Raw genomic sequence first — 13,770 nt, 5'->3', positions numbered from 1 at the left:
AGGAACAGCACCTTATATTCCATCTGGGTAGCCTCAACCTGATGGCATGAACATTGACTTCTCTAACTTCCACTAATGCCCCACCTCCCTCGCGTACCCCATCCCTTATTTATTCATTTTTTAGTTTTTTTTTTGCTTTTTTTCTCTCTCTGTCCCTCTCACATTGACTCCTTGCCTGCTCTCCATCTTCCTCTGGCGCTCCCCTCCCCCCTCTTTCTCCCCGGACCTCCTGTCCCATGATCCTCTCATATCTCCTTTTGCCAATCTCCTGCCCAGCTCTTGGCTCCATCCCTCCCCCTCCTGTCTTCTCCTATCATTTCGGATCTCCCCCTCCCCCTCCAACTTTCAAATCTCTGACTAACTCTTCCTTCAGTTAGTCCTGACGAAGGGTCTCGGCCCGAAATGTCGAATGTACCTCTTCCTAGAGATGCTGCCTGGCCTGCTGCGTTCCACCAGCATTTTGTGTGTGTTGCTATAATTTTCTGACTTATTCTCAGAGCTTTTCTTATACAACAGAACAACATTAGCTATCTTCCAATCCCACAGCACCTCTCCCATGGCTTAAGGTGTTTTAAATATCTCTGCTAAGGTCGTTGCAGATTCTGCACTAGTCTCCCATAGGGTCTGAGGGAACACCCTGTCAGGCCCTGGGCTCTTCTCTACCCTAAGTTGCCTCAAGACAGAAACACCACCTCCTCTGTGATCTGTAGAGGGTTCATGACTTTGCTGCTGCTTTGCCTCACTTCTATAGACCCTGTGCCTGTCTCCCAAGTAAATACAGATGCAAAAAAAAAATCCATTTTAGATTCTAACCCCCCCTCAATCTCTTTCAGCTCCATACATGGATTGCCACTCTGATCTTCCAAAGGATCAGTTTTGTCTTCTGCTATCCTTGTGCTCTTAATGTATCTGTAGAACCCCTTACGATTCTCCTTTACCTTGTCTGCTGGAGCAACCTGATGTCTTCTTTTAGTCCCCCCTGATTTCCTTCTTAAGTGTTCTCATGCATTTCTTATACTCCTCAAGTACCTCATTTGTTCCTACCTGCCTGTACCAGCAAAGCACTTCCTTTTTCTTAACCAGGGCCTTGGTATCTCTCGAAAACCAATATTCTCTAAACCTGTCATCCTTGCCTTTTATTCTGACAGGAACATACAAACTCTGTATTCCCAAAATTTTACTTTTGAAGGCTTACCAAGTCTTACCAAGAACACCTTTGCCAGAAAACAGCCTGTCCTCAATCCACACTTGCCAGATCCTTTTTGATCGTTGAAGTGTGCCAGTGTTGATTGTAGAACATAGAACATAGAATAGTACAGCACAGTACAGGCCCTTCGGCCCACAATGTTGTGCCGACCCTCAAACCCTGCCTCCCATATAAGCCCACACCTTAAATTCCTCCATATACCTGCCTAGTAGTCTCTTAAACTTCACTAGTGTATCTGCTTCCACCACTGACTCAGGCAGTGCATTCCACGCACCAACCACTCTCTGAGTAAAAAATCTTCCTCTAATATCCCCCTTGAACTTCCCAACCCTTACCTTAAAGCAAGAAGGAGTTGTTACTTTCGATCTACACAGACTGTGGTCTCCCGGTGAGGAAGTCAGGGATCCATTTGGTCAAGAAGGGTCAGTTGCCTGACATCCAAGATGAGGTAGTAAGTTGGATTAGACATTTGCTTTGTGGCAGAAGCCAGAGAGTGGCAGGAAACGGTTGCTTCTCTGGATGGTAGGCCTGTGATTGTGGTGCGCGCAAGGATCAGGGTTGGGACTGTTGTTTGTCATCTGCAGTACCTCAGCAATCTGGATGATAACGTAGTGAACTGAATCAACAGATTTGCGGATGACACCAAGATGAGGGTGTAGTGGACAGCGAGGAAGACGGTGCTTGCAGTTGGATGTGGATCAGCTGGAAAAATGGAGATGGAATTTACGGTAGACGTGTGAGGTGTTGCACTTTAGGAGGACCAAGCAGGGCAGGACTTGCACTGTGAGCGTTGGGGCACTGAGGAGTGCGGTAGAAAAGAGGGATCTGGGAATGCAGATCCATAATTCCTTGAAACTGTGATCCAGGTAGATAGAGTCGTAAAGAAAGCTTTTGACACATTCCCATTCAACCCCATTTACCTGTCTTCTTGCCATATCCTTTGATGTCCTGACCGATCAGGAAATGATCAACCAACACCTTAAATATACCCATGGACTTGGCCTTTGCTGCTGTCTGTGGCAGAGCATTCCCCAGATTCACTAATCTCTGGCTAAAAAAAACTCCTCCTTACCTCTATTCTAAAAGGTCACCCCTCAACCTTGAGGCTATGCCTTCTAGTTCTGGATACCCCCACCACAGGAAACATCTTCTCCGCATCCACCCTATCTCGTCCTTTCAGCATCCGGAAGGTTTCAATGAGATTCCTCCACCCCTGCTGCATTCTTCTAAATTCCAGTGAGTACAGGCCCAAAACTGGCAGAGGCTCTTCATATGTTAACCCCTTCATTCCCAGAATCATCATTGTGAACCTCTGCTGGACCTTCTTCAATGACAACACATCCTTTCCGAGATATGGGGCCCAAAACTGTAGACAATACTCCAAATGTGGCCTTGTAAAGGTTCAACATTATTTCCTTGCTTTTATATTCTATTCCCCTTGAAATAAATACCAACGTTGCATTTGTCGTCTTTACCACAGACTCAACCTGTTAATTAACCTTATGTCAGTTTAAGACGTTGGTGAGGCCTAATTTGGCGTATTGAGTGCAGTTTTGGTCACCTACCTACTGGAAAGGTGTAACCTAAGTTGAACAATTGCAGAGAAAATTTACAAGGATGTTTCTGGACTGGAGGACTTGAGTTACAGGCAAAGGTGAATAGGTCAGCAGGATTCTATTCCCTAAAGCATAGACGGCTGAGGGGAGCAACACACACAAAACGCTGGAGGAACTCCACAGGTCAGGCAGGTCCTGCTGAGGAGTCTCGGCCCCGAAATGTCGACTGTACTCTCTTCCAGAGATGCTGCCTGTTCCCTGCTGAGTTCCTCCAGCGTTTTGTGTGTGTTGTTTGGATTTCGAGCAGCTGCAGATTTTCTCTTGTTTTGTGATAAGATTGAGGAGAGATTTGATAAGGGGTTTGCAAAAGCATGAAGGTGTCGAGAAAGTAAAGCCAAGCAGGCTATTTCTACTGAGGTTGGATGCATCTACATTAGAGGTGAAGAGTGAAAGGTGAAATGTTTAAGGGGTATGTGAGGAGCAAGTTCATCACTCAGATGGTGGTGAGAGTATGGAATGAGCTGCCTGTGTAAGTGGTTGATTTCAGTGTTTAAGAGAAGTTTGGATGGGTAATGGACGGGAGGAGTATGGCGTGCTGTGGTCAGGTGCACGTCGATGGGCAGAAAGGCCTCTTTCTGTGCTGTAGCGTTCTATGACTCTATGACAAACAAGGCTAAACTCTTTCTGAAGATGGGTAAAGGAAGAGCAATGGTTTTAAGTGGATGGTGGAACAAGGGGTTGAATAGAAGTGACCTTCCATTAATTTGTTCTCTCCTAGTTGTTGTGCGTCCAGATCCAAATACTGCTTGCCCAAGCCTGGAGGTGTCTTCAACGATGATCAGCGTGAGAACCGGACCGCCCTTGACTGTTCCCAACCTCCCAGAGCGATTTGACTCTGCTCTGTATGTGCTGGGGACGGAGGGTTTTGTGACGGGTGCCTACTTCTGGGAGGTTGAGGTCGCCTCGAAGAACTACTGGGACATCGGTGTGGTCCTCGAATCGGTCCAGCGGAAAGGCCTGCCCAACCTGTCCACCAGCAATGGCTTCTGGACCTTTGGCCGAGACGGGGAGATATACGCAGTCAGTGATAAGAATCACTCCAACATTTCAATGGAAACGAGGCCGACAAAGATCGCAGTGTTTCTGGACCTGGGGGCTAGGAAGTTGTCCTTCTACAATGCTGACACTATGTTCCACCTCCACACGTTCAACACCAGTTTCTCAGGCAAAGTCTACCCGTTCTTCTCACCTGGATGGAGTGAACCACCTCTGATCATTTGCCCCATTAACAGCTAGCCAACAGCGTCCATCCACATTGTCGAGAACTGGTTGCTAAAAATTTGCATTTACTTTAACATAATGATGGAAACTGAGTGTTTGGATAACAGAATGACTGTTTATATGTAACGCTCATATATGTCTGGGGGAATCCCATCCAGCACCTGCCTCAACGCTTCCCGCGGAGTCAGTTGCTGCACCACTACCGCCCGGATCAATCCCAAACATCAATCATCAGCCAGCACACCCAGTACGTTTTACCCAGTACATTTTATAGATATTACTAAGTCTATGACATTAATATAAATTTGATACCGAAAGGGAAGTAATGGGAAAAAAAAGAGGCGCCAACACTTATCAAAGTCCAAGTTCTTCGCGCACAACCGTTGGAGCTCAATCGGTTCCTGCCGACCACCCGGATCCTGTCGACTCACGGCTCAGGAAAACCCGGAGTGATGGACCGGAGCCTTCCACACGTCCGTCATCCTCCCCGTCTCTCGTCCAACTCCCCGCCAAAAACCCCGTCCACAGTCATATGAGACAGCATTATCATCCGAAAAAAGATACGTGAACGATACATGACTAATAGCACCCTGCTATCTGTATTAAATGTCTAGCTAGAGACTTCCTCAGCATTTAACATAACAAAGAAGCACTCCCAAGTATAACATAACAAAGAAGCCATTTTAAATTTAACATACGAAAAAGAAAGGCCCCGTACATATAATTCTAAGAGAAGGAATTACCGTGGATTCCAGTAATTGGGGCCGTTAGTTGATCCTGAGAGCTGAAGGATAATTAGAACATAGAAAGCAACAACACATTACAGGTCTGTCATTTTTGTACCATCTGTGTTATTATTGTTAATGGGGACAGCCACAGGGGTGCTCTCCTCTACCTAACGCCCTCCCTTCCCTCTTCTGACGGTCACGAAACGAGAAAACTGCTGAGATTCCCTTTTGTTTATTTGGGAGATGGTGGCAATTAATTGGGTCAGGAGACTTTTGCCAAACAAGTTCTAACTAGTATCAGTTCTTCACTTACGTGGTTATAAAACACTCCACCATGTTTTGAACAAACAGATCTTAAGCCATGTCAGTTATGTGTGTTTGTTCAAAAAGCAGTGATTTTTGATAGCTGGCAATAAATAAGCAGCTAGACAATTCCGAACTGTTTTACTGACAGCAGCTTCAAGTGTCCAGATTTGGAGATGCCAGGATAAAACTCGTGATGAGAATGAAATTATTTCACTAATTCAACCAGTTCGGAACTGTGAATAATTTGAAGATAATAACAATCATCTTGAAGGTTACAATGAAAAAGTAGAATTGGAAGATGCTATTGTCAAAAGTATTGCAGGAAGGCTGTCATACAGTAATGTAGTACTCTTGGTAGTGTTCTGTGTATTTCATTTAAATACGTAGATTGTCTTTTTATGCCTTTTTAACTACTTCCATGAAACTTCAGCTAAATGGGGCTGCCACTGATACAGAGCAAAATGTACTGGTCCCATTCTGTCCCAATTCAGTGGAATCAAGTGTACTTAAATTTGATATTTTATTTGTTGCTTGTATATGCTACCATTGCCATTTTAAAACCAGTATCTTGTTGGATTTAAAAACGTAAACGTAAATGCTGGAAATTCAAGCAACACACATCAAAGTTGCTGGTGAATGCAGTCCTGATGAAGGGTCTCAGCCCGAAACATCGACTGTACCTCTTCTTAGAGATGCTGCCTGGCCTGCTGCGATCACCAACAACTTTGATGTGTGTATATTGTTGGATATTGTTTTCAAACATAAGTTTATGGTGCTGATTGCATTTTCTGTGAATTTATGTATATATATTTTATTATGAATACACTAACCTCTTTTAAAAAAAGAAATCTTCCTCTGTCCCTTTATCCTGAGCCTTCTGTTGTGTCTATTCTGAACACTTTGATGCCCTGTATTTAATTACTGTTGTTTGGGTGAACTGGAGGAAAATTAGTTGAAAAGTTGGTTACGGACACGAGGAAGTCTGCAGATGCTGGAAACTCACACAGAGTGCTGGAGGAGCTGAGCAGGCCGGGCAACATCTATGGAAAAGAGTAAACTGTCGATGCTTGGGGCCGAGACCTTCAGCAGGGTGAGGCGGTTAGCACGATGATATTACAGCTTGGGGTGTTGGAAGTTTGGAGTTCAGTTCCAGTGTTACTGTGTATTTAATATTTCAGTAATATTCGAGCAGTCTTGTGTATATATTGATTAAGCATTCTTGTTCATTTAAATAATAATGAGCTATATGTAAAAATATGTAAATTGTATATGTCATCACACTACCTCGTGATAGGGGCATACGAGTATAACAGGAGTCCTCCGTGAGAAGTTTGTACATCCTTCGCGTAGGTTTCCTCCAGATGCTTCAGTTTGCTCCCACAGTCCAAAGACGTAGGGGTTAGGAGGGTTATTGTCATTGTAAATTGTCCTGTCATTAGGCCAAGTAGTTTGCTGGTTGGTCGTGGCTGGCTGGGCTGGAGGATCCTGTTCTGCACTGTATCTCTTCAGTATCTACATAAGGTGAAATAAGACCCTGGCCACTCTGTTAGGTACATCTACACAACTGCTCATTAAAGCAACTACCAATCATGTGGCAGCAACTCAAAGCACGCCGACACGGTCAAGAGGTTCGGTTCAGACTGGGGACGAAATGTGATCTAAGTCACTGTGGCGTGGAATGATTGTTGGTGCCAGATAGGCAGTTTGAGTAACTACTGATCTCCTGGGATTTTCACACACAACAGTCTCTAGAGTTTACAGAGACCGGTGCGGGAAATACAAACAAAAAACCAGTGACTGGCAGTCCTGTGGGTGGAGATCCCTTGTTAATAGACAATAGGTGCAGGAGTAGGCCATTCGGCCCTTTGAGCCAGCACCGCCATTCACTGTGATCATGGCTGATCATCCACAATCAGTATCCAGTTCCTGCTTTATCCCCATAACCTTTGATTCCGCTATCTTTAAGAGCTCTATCCATCTCTTTCTTGAAAGCATCCAGAGACTTGGCCTCCACAGCCTTCTGAGGCAGAGCATTCCATACATCCACCACTCTCTGGGTGAAAAAGTTTTTCCTCAACTCCGTTCTAAATGGCCTACCCCTAATTCTTAAACTGTGGCCTCTGGTTCTGGACTCACCCATCAGCGGGAACATGCTTCCTGCCTCCAGCGTGTCCAATTCCTTAATAACCTTATATGTTTCAGTAAGATCCCCTCTCAGCCTTCTAAATTCCAGAGTATACAAGCCCAGTCGCTCCAATCTTTCTACATATGACAGTCCCGCCATCCCGGGAATTAACCTTGTGAGCCTACGCTGCACTCCCTCAATAGCAAGAATGTCCTTCCTCAAATTTGGAGACCAAAACTGCACACAGTACTCCAGGTGTGGTCTCACCAGGGCCCTGTACAGCTGCAGAAGGACCTCTTTGCTCTTATACTCAATTCCTCTTGTTATGAAGGCCAGCATGCCATTAGCTTTCTTCACTGCCTGCTGTACCTGCATGCTTACTTTCAGTGACTGATGTACAAGAACACCTAGATCTCATTGTGCTTCCTCTTTTTGTAACTTGACTCCATTTAGATAATAATGGGAGAGGTCGGAGGAGAATGGCCAGACTGGTTCAAGCTGACAGTAACTGGAATAACTACATGTGACAACTGTGGTGTGCAGGAGAGAATCTCAACGCACACGTCGAACTCTGAAGTGGGTGGGCTACAGTGGCCGAAGAAAGTGGATAAGTAGGCAACTGGGTGTATAAGGTATTAGTGGACACACAGCTCACAGAGAAAAGACGTGCTGGCATCGGAGAGAGTCCAGAGGAGGCTCACAAGGATGATTCTGGGAATGAAAGGGTTATCATATGAGGAACGTTTGATGGCTCTGGGGCTGTACTCGCTGGAATTCAGAAGGATGAGGGGGGATCTCATTGAATGTTGAAAGGCCTAGACAGAGTAGATGTGGGAAGGATGTTTCCCATGGTGAGAGAGTCCAGGACAAGAGGGCACAGCCTCAGGATAGAGGGGCATCCATTCAAAACAGAGATGCGGAGAAATTTCTTTCGCCAAAGGGTAGTGAATTTGTGGAGTTTGTTGCCACATGCAGCTGTAGGGGCCAGGTCGTTGGGTGTACTTAAGGCAGAGATTGATAGGTTCTTGAATGGACACAGCATCAAAGAAGGCCGGGAACCGGGGTTGAAGATAAGAAAAAAAGGATCAGCCATGATTGAATGGCGGAGCAGACTCGATGGGCCGAATGGCCTAATTCTGCTCCTATGTCTTACGGTCTTATTAACATCGGTGCTGAGTTCGACACGGCAAAAGGCTTACCTCACTGCAGATACACTGCCCATTCGGGGTAGAGAGAGAGCGGGAAAGTGGATCAGGAATACTGACGGAACAATGGAAACTTTGTTGCAGGAAGTTCCAAATAAAGTGGCCACGGAGTGTAACTTCCGCTGTTTGGCAAATTCAAAATCCGTGAAAATAAACGTCCACACTACGCCGGATAATTTTGAAAACGCCGGTTTCGAGTAAAAACGACAGGCGTCCACACTAAGCGTTTTTCAAAATATCCCCGTCCACATTCGGCGGATATTTGGGCGAATCTCCTCCCACTGGGCACGCGCAGGACACACAGAAAACAAGCGAAGAGGAAACGGTATACTTGGTGCGCGTTTGTCCAGTTACAGAGTAGAAAAACTTATGAGGAATTGCTCTTGGCTCTCGCGCAGGAGGATTTAAAACTAAAAAAAACAAATACTGGAGCGTATGGAGGCAACCGACAGGGAGTTCACGGACAGTATGACCCAGCTGATGACGAACGTTGAAAAACTGACTAACTCTGTTGTATTAATAAAGCACCTTGTTAAATGTATGGAACGTCTGCATCAGTGTTGTCTTGTATTTCCATACAACGTTACATTAGGCTGTTACACATCTATTGTCAGAGAAGTACTTGCATAAATAGGTAAACCACCTTCATACAAGCAAAGACAGAAAACAGGGCAAAGGGAGTATACTTATTTATTCAGTAAGCTATGGGTCAAAGTATTTAGTGAGTACATTTCTATCCCTTCTGGCTTCAGTCTCGGTGCCGTCTGTTCTGAAATTGTTAGGTGGTGGCGTTCGAGAAAGCAACGAACATCAGTTCCGGCACATCATGACAGAGTTTTTAAATAGTCAAAAAAGGTCACTTTACAATTTAACTCTCACACCGTTCACACCGACTGCGCGTTATAACCAAGCAGAAGCAGAAAAAAGCATTGTTGTTCTGGTGTTGTCATGACAGCGTTTTAAAATCTCTCCGTTTACCCCGTACACACTACAACGGATATTTAGCGTTTTCAGATTTATTCACTCTGGAGAGTGTTTTCGAAAATCTCCGTTTTCGGGGGCTGAAAACGCCGGCTCAGTGTGGACGGGAGGGCAAAACGAAGAGAAAAAGCTTCGTTTTCAAAATTATCCGGCGTAGTGTGGACGTAGGACAGAAAACAGGGGAAAATGAGTATACTTATTTATTCAGTAAGCTATGGGTCAAAGTGTTTGATGAGTACATTTCTATCCCTTCTGGCTTCAGTCTCGTTGCCGTCTGTTCTGAGATTGTTAGGTTTTGCGAAGCCGAGAATCAAATATCGCTGTGATGATTGTACGCTCTAGTATCAATTGTTTGGCGACAATAAAGTAGTGATAATAATAATAATAAGAAAACAATGAAATGCCGCGCTGTCACCAACTGTTCCGGCACGCCATGACAGCGGTTTTAAAAAGCTCCGGTGTAAGGGGCTGCCATGCAACAGCATGATCATGGCCAGCCTCTTCTCCTGTCAAATACCCTTGCACTCCATTGGCTGAGAGCAACACACACAAAATGCTGGAGGAACTCAGCAGGTCAGGCAGCATCTATGGAAATGAATAAACAGTCGCTGTTTTGAGTCGAGACCCTTCATCAATACTGGAAAGGAAAGGAGACGATCCCAGAATAAGAATTTGTGGACAGGGGAAGGAGGCCAAGCTAGCAGGTGACACACAGCAACATGCTGGAGGAACTCAGCAGGCCAGGCAGCATCTATTTAAAAGAGTACAGTTGTTGTTTTGGGCTGAGACCCTTCAGCAGGCGGTACTCTTTTCCATGGATGCTGCCTAGCCTGCTGAGTTCCTCCAGCATTTTGTGTGTGTGTTGCTTGGATTTCCAGCATCTGCCGATTTCTTTTCCTAGTTCAAGCTAACAGGTGGGTGGGGTTGAAGTGAGAAGCTGGGAGTTGACAGGTGGAAGAGGTAAGGGCTGAAGAATAAAGAATCTGACAGGAGAGGAGAGTGGACCATGGGAGAAAGGGAAGAAGGTGATAGGCAGGTGAGAAGAAGGGGGAAGGGTGAGGAGAAAAAATACCTGGTTGGAGAAATCGATGGCCATGCCATCAGGTTGCAGACTAGACAGAATATGAGGTGTTGTTCCTGTATGGAGTTTCTTCTCTTGTGTTACTGCATAGTCTAATTAAAATGGCTTCTTTGTTATGTTAACTGCTGAGAAAGTCCTCCCACTAGCAGTTTGTTTGGATCATGTTACTGATAAGAGGATGAACAAACCAATTGGGATAGATGTTATTCTTTCTGTGTGTCTATTTGTTAGTGTGATGCGTGGGTTTTTTGGGGAGAAGGCGGGAGAGAGAGAGAGAGACAGAGGATGGACCAGGTGCTGTGAGTTGGCTAATGGGGTCAGACCCCGAGCAGGAGTCCGAGGTCCAGGGTGTTCAGTGAGGAGAGGGGACGGGGACGGACTCGTGTGGAGCGTCTGGTCGACCACCATTGTTGGTCCCAGGCGGCAGGTCGAGGTGGTCTGAGAGGATCGCAGAGTGAAGAAGAAGGGTCCTGAGCTCCAACTGTTTGTGCACGAAGAGATTGAACTTTGATAAGCGTGGCGCCTTTTATTTTCCTTTTTTATTTTATTCTCTATTAATTATATAGTTTCAGTAATATCTATAAACTGTAAATCATTTAATTGCATCTGGTGTATTGTCTGTTATTTGGCAGGGTGGGGTACCTCACACAGCATCCACGCAAACTAATTACCCAGTTTGGCGGGGCTGAGGGCTGCTTCCCTAGACGACAGCGAGCTGAGCGACCCTGAGGCCTGCCAGGGGGGCTACACTCCTCTCAGACCTGGTTCGTTTTTCATGATGGTTCTATGAACAGCTTTGACATTGATTTGATACACCTTTCAATAAATCAGCTGTAAAACAAAATGCTTCTGAATGTTCCTCCGTGCTAGATAATCTGGAAAGTTTGAAGTAGATTATTATCACCATATACCACCTTGAGAGTTCGTTTTCCTGCAGGCATTCACAGTAGAACAAAGACATACAATAGAATTAATGAAAAACTACACAAACAAAGGTTGACAAACAACCAATGTGGGAAAAGTAGACAAAGTGCAAATAAAAAGTAAGTAAATTTACCAAGACAGGTGTGTAAAAAGGATTATTGGGGACCCGAGTCACCCCAACCACAAACTGTTCTAGCTGCTACCATCCGGGAAGCGGTACTGCAGCACAAAAGCCAGGACCAACATTGACAGCTTCTTCCACCAGGTCATCAGAGTGATTAATTCATGCTGACACAACCGTATTTCTATGTTATATTGGCTGTTCTGTTGTACATACTATTTATTACAAATTACTATAAATTGCACATTGCACGTTTAGACGGAGACGTAACGTAAAGATTTATACTCCTCATGTATAAGAAGGGTGTGAATAATAAAATGGCATTCAACCTGGCACTCAATGTCAGTAAGACGAAAGAGCTGATTGTAGACTTCAGGAAGGGTAAGATGAAGTAACACATACCAATCCTCATAGAGGGATCAGAAGTGGAGAGAGTGAGCAGTTTCAAGTTCCTGGGTGTCAGGATCTCTGAGGATCTCACCTGGTCTCAACATATCGATGTAGTTATGAAAAAGGCAAGACAGCAGCTATACTTTATTAGGAGTTTGAAGAGATTTGGTATGTCAACAAATACACTTCAAAACTTCTATAGTTGCACCGTGGAGAGCATTCTGACAGGCTGCATCACTGTCTGGTATGGAGGGGCTACTGCACAGGACCGAAAGAAGCTGCAGAAGGTTGTAAATCTAGTCAGCTCCATCTTGGGCACTAGCCTACAAAGTACCCAGGACAGCTGGGTACTGTTTTTTAATATACTGTATCTCTGCTTTTGCATGTTTTTTATTAATATCCATTCAATATACATATACTATAATTGATTTACTTGTTTATTAATTATTATCTTTATTTTATTTATTATTATTTTTTCTCTCTGCTAGATTATGTATTGCATTGAACTACTACTGCTAAGTTAACAAATTTCACAACGCATGCCGGTGATAATAAACCTGATTCTGATTCAGTTCAATTCAATTCAATAGTGAGACATGTGTTGTAGAGTTCCTGAAAGTGAGTCCATAGGTTTTGGAATTAGTTCAGAGTTGTGTTGAGTGAAGTTATTCCCTGTAGTTCAGAATCAGGATGGTTGAGGGGTAATAACCAAATCTTAGGTGTGAGACTAAGACTCCTGTACCTCCTTCTGATGGTAGCAGCGAGAAGAGAGCAAGGCCTGATCATGGATGCAGCTTGCTTGTGGCAGTGCCCCTTGTAGATGTGCTTAGTGGTGAGGAAGGCTCTGCCAGTGATGGACTGGCCTGCTTTGTAGACTTTTGTGTTTGTCATTATTGGTGTTTCTACACCAGACCATTTGCATCCAGTCAGGCTACTCTCCAACGTGCATCTGTGAAAGTTTGTCACTCCACTGGGTTTGGGAACGGTTATTACACCCCAACCAGCAGGCTCTTGCACCAGATGGGATGGCTTCACTCACTCCAACACTGAACTGTTCCCACAAACTGTGGGCTCACTTTATCCCATGACTTGATATTTACATAGAAACCTACAGCACAATACAGGCCCTTCAGCCCACAATGCTGTGCTGAACACGTACAGTACCTACTTTAGAAATTACCTAGCGTTACCCATAGCCCTCAATTTCTCTAAGCTCCATGTACCTATCCAAGAGTCTCTTAAAAGACCTTTTATGGCCTATTTATTCTAAAAAGTTCTTTTTTCTTTATTTTGTATTTGCAGTTTCTTGTGTTTGCACATTGGTTGTTTGTCCGTCCTGTTGGGTGTGGTCTTTCATTGATTGTGGGCACGTGGCCAAGTGGTTAAGGCATTGGACTAGCTACCTGAAGGTCGTGAGTTTGAGTCCCAGCCGAGGCAGCGTGTTGTGTCCTTGAGCAAGGCACTTAATCACACATTGCTCTGCGATGACACTGGTGCCAAGCTGTATGGGTCCTAATGCCCTTCCCTTGGACAACATTGGTGTCATGGAGAGGGGAGACTTGCAGCATGGGCAACTGCTGGTCTTCCATACAACCTTGCCCAGGCCTGCGCCCTGGAGAGTGAAGACTTTCCAGGTGCAGATCCATGGTCTCGCAAGACTAACGGATGCCTATTTCATTTCATTGATTGGAATTATGGTTCCTGGAATTACTGTGTATTCCAGCAAAAAAACAAATCTCAGGGTTGTATATGGTGACATATATGAACTTTAATAATAAATTCACTTTCAAGTTTTAGCTGGCATGCCAAACCTGCACAAACCTTTAAGAAAACAGAGGCGCTGCTGTTCAAAGTAAATTTATTAT

General features: G+C 44.7%; 1 protein-coding gene across 2 annotated transcripts in view; it reads left to right on the top strand.

Annotated features, from left to right (window-relative positions):
• The window catches only part of LOC140198301 (butyrophilin subfamily 2 member A1-like), a 60,055-nt gene extending 51,172 nt beyond the window's left edge, over positions 1-8,883 (top strand). Inside the window, exons 16-17 of one of the 2 annotated variants that reach the window (XR_011886159.1) lie at positions 3,542-6,168; positions 7,657-8,883. Coding sequence is in view for 1 of the 2 variants with exons in the window: in XM_072259373.1 (XP_072115474.1) it covers positions 3,542-4,059 (518 nt within the window). In the remaining variant the exon portion in view is untranslated. Of the gene's footprint in view, positions 1-3,541; positions 6,293-7,656 lie in introns of those variants that run through there. The other variant, XM_072259373.1, reaches the window with a different exon arrangement.
• Positions 8,884-13,770: the final 4,887 nt, after the last annotated feature.

The sequence above is a fragment of the Mobula birostris genome, chromosome 5 (genome assembly GCF_030028105.1).
Source record: "Mobula birostris isolate sMobBir1 chromosome 5, sMobBir1.hap1, whole genome shotgun sequence".
In the NCBI taxonomy this organism is placed as follows: domain Eukaryota; kingdom Metazoa; phylum Chordata; class Chondrichthyes; order Myliobatiformes; family Myliobatidae; genus Mobula; species Mobula birostris.
This window is presented reverse-complemented; position numbering and strand designations above follow the sequence as displayed.